Source organism: Propithecus coquereli, unplaced genomic scaffold, assembly GCF_000956105.1.
Source record: "Propithecus coquereli isolate 6110/MARCELLA unplaced genomic scaffold, Pcoq_1.0 Scaffold75, whole genome shotgun sequence".
Taxonomy (NCBI): Eukaryota; Metazoa; Chordata; class Mammalia; order Primates; family Indriidae; genus Propithecus; species Propithecus coquereli.
The window spans coordinates 4,515,257-4,517,084 of record NW_012153618.1 but is presented as its reverse complement, the minus strand read 5'-3'; the positions used below and the strand labels follow the sequence as shown (position 1 = coordinate 4,517,084).

General features: G+C 42.3%; 1 protein-coding gene across 1 annotated transcript in view; it reads left to right on the top strand.

The window, feature by feature from the left end:
* The window catches only part of CNTNAP2 (contactin associated protein-like 2), a 1,798,324-nt gene that overhangs the window by 445,841 nt on the left and 1,350,655 nt on the right, over positions 1 to 1,828 (top strand). Inside the window, exons 6-7 of the mRNA XM_012662081.1 lie at positions 231 to 454; positions 573 to 837. Coding sequence (XP_012517535.1) covers positions 231 to 454; positions 573 to 837 — 489 coding nt within the window. The remainder of the gene's footprint in view (positions 1 to 230; positions 455 to 572; positions 838 to 1,828) is intronic.

The window sequence follows — 1,828 nt, the reverse complement described above, 5'->3', positions numbered from 1 at the left end:
GCTGTTGTTAAATAGTTACTATTAATTTATATATATTAGATATACAGATACAATCCATGATATTTCTGCAAAATATCAGTTCCATAAATAGCAAACAAATCACCGTGTCTCCCACTGAGATCAGAGTAAGTAAAATATTAATGAACACCAGCACGGGCCATCCAGAAGAGGGCAGAGACATCTCTCTCCCTGACCTATGTTCTGCCAGCAGCAGCTTTGCTGTCTTCCAGAAGTCCAGAGGTCTACGCTCCAGCCCACAGCACAAATCCACCCTTCACCTCTCATGATCATCCTGTCCTGTCAGGCTGTCAGTCTAGCAATCCTGTGGTGGATGTTCCTGGTTATACCCCCTGGCTGGACAGCCAATTGCTACACAGCATCAGGTCTTGCCCTCCAAGAAGATTCCTACCGATGCATCCGATCACTGAACCCACGCTGCGGTGCTGTGTGTGAGGTCGGCACAGGCCCGGGCTCTGCTTCACAATTTGTAGAACTGTGGCATTGTCGACGGTCTTACATGGGTGTATATTCTGCTCTGTATTTGCCTCAAAGCATGTCCTTCTCTTTCATAGGGAAACCTGAGTTTCTCCTGTGTGGAGCCCTATACGGTGCCTGTCTTTTTCAATGCTACAAGTTACCTGGAGGTGCCCGGACGGCTTAACCAGGACCTGTTCTCAGTCAGTTTCCAGTTCAGGACATGGAACCCCAATGGCCTCCTGGTCTTCAGTCACTTTGCAGATAATTTGGGCAACGTAGAGATTGACCTGACCGAAAGCAAAGTGGGTGTTCACATCAACATCACACAGACCAAGATGAGCCAGATAGATATTTCCTCAGGTCAGTGGAACCTATTTGACATTTGCTCCTGAAACTGCTAATGTGATTTTCAAAGCTGACGTTGTGTTTTGTTTTGTTGGTGTTACATGCTCGGGATTATGTTTTAACTCAGATTTTAGAGATACTTAGTTTTATCTTTGCGCCATTTGTGACTTTTTGGATCTCATAAAAACTATTTTCTACCACTCTGGGGATCCCTCTTGCTTCCTTGATCGAGCTATAACCTGGGTTAGGGCTTATTGGTTTCACTTAGAAGGGTACTTTATATAAAATGTTCAAAAGCAAAAACGTTAGCTGTTCGTCCTGGCTAGAGTTGGCTCCACTAACTTTCATTCCTCTCTACTCTTCCTCTTTGCCGATCACTGCGTCTTGGCCAAGCAAAGAGATACTGGCTTTTAAACCAGTTGGTTGAGATTGTCTTAGACTCACAGCGGTCCCCAAGCTTTTTGGCACCAGGGACCAGTTTCATGACAACTGTTCCATGGCCAGGGTGCAATAGGGTCTGTGGGGAGGGGAGGCAGAGCTGGGCGACTCACTGCCCAGTTCCTAACAGGCCACAGACCAGTACTGGGCTGCAGCCAGGAGGTTGGCGACCACAGTTTTAGAGCATCAAAATCTATTTCTTAGAAATGCTAGTTCATATTTAATAGAGAAATTATTGTTCTTCTAAGTGAATATTTATGTTTTTAAAAATGAATGTTTATTTTAAAAACATAACAGTATAAGGTATCTTTTTTTAAAAAATGCATTTTAATTAGTATGGATATATAATAGTTGTATATATTAATACTTATAGAGTATATGAGAGGTTTTGATACAGGCGTACCATGTGTTAATCAAATCAGGGTAATTGGGGTATCCATCACCTCAAGCATTTTATCATTTCTTTGTGTTAAGAACATTCTAATTCCACTCTTTTAGTTGTTTTAAAGTATACTATAACTTGCAGTCTACAGTAAGTATCTGGTATCTTTTGATTTCATGGACATTC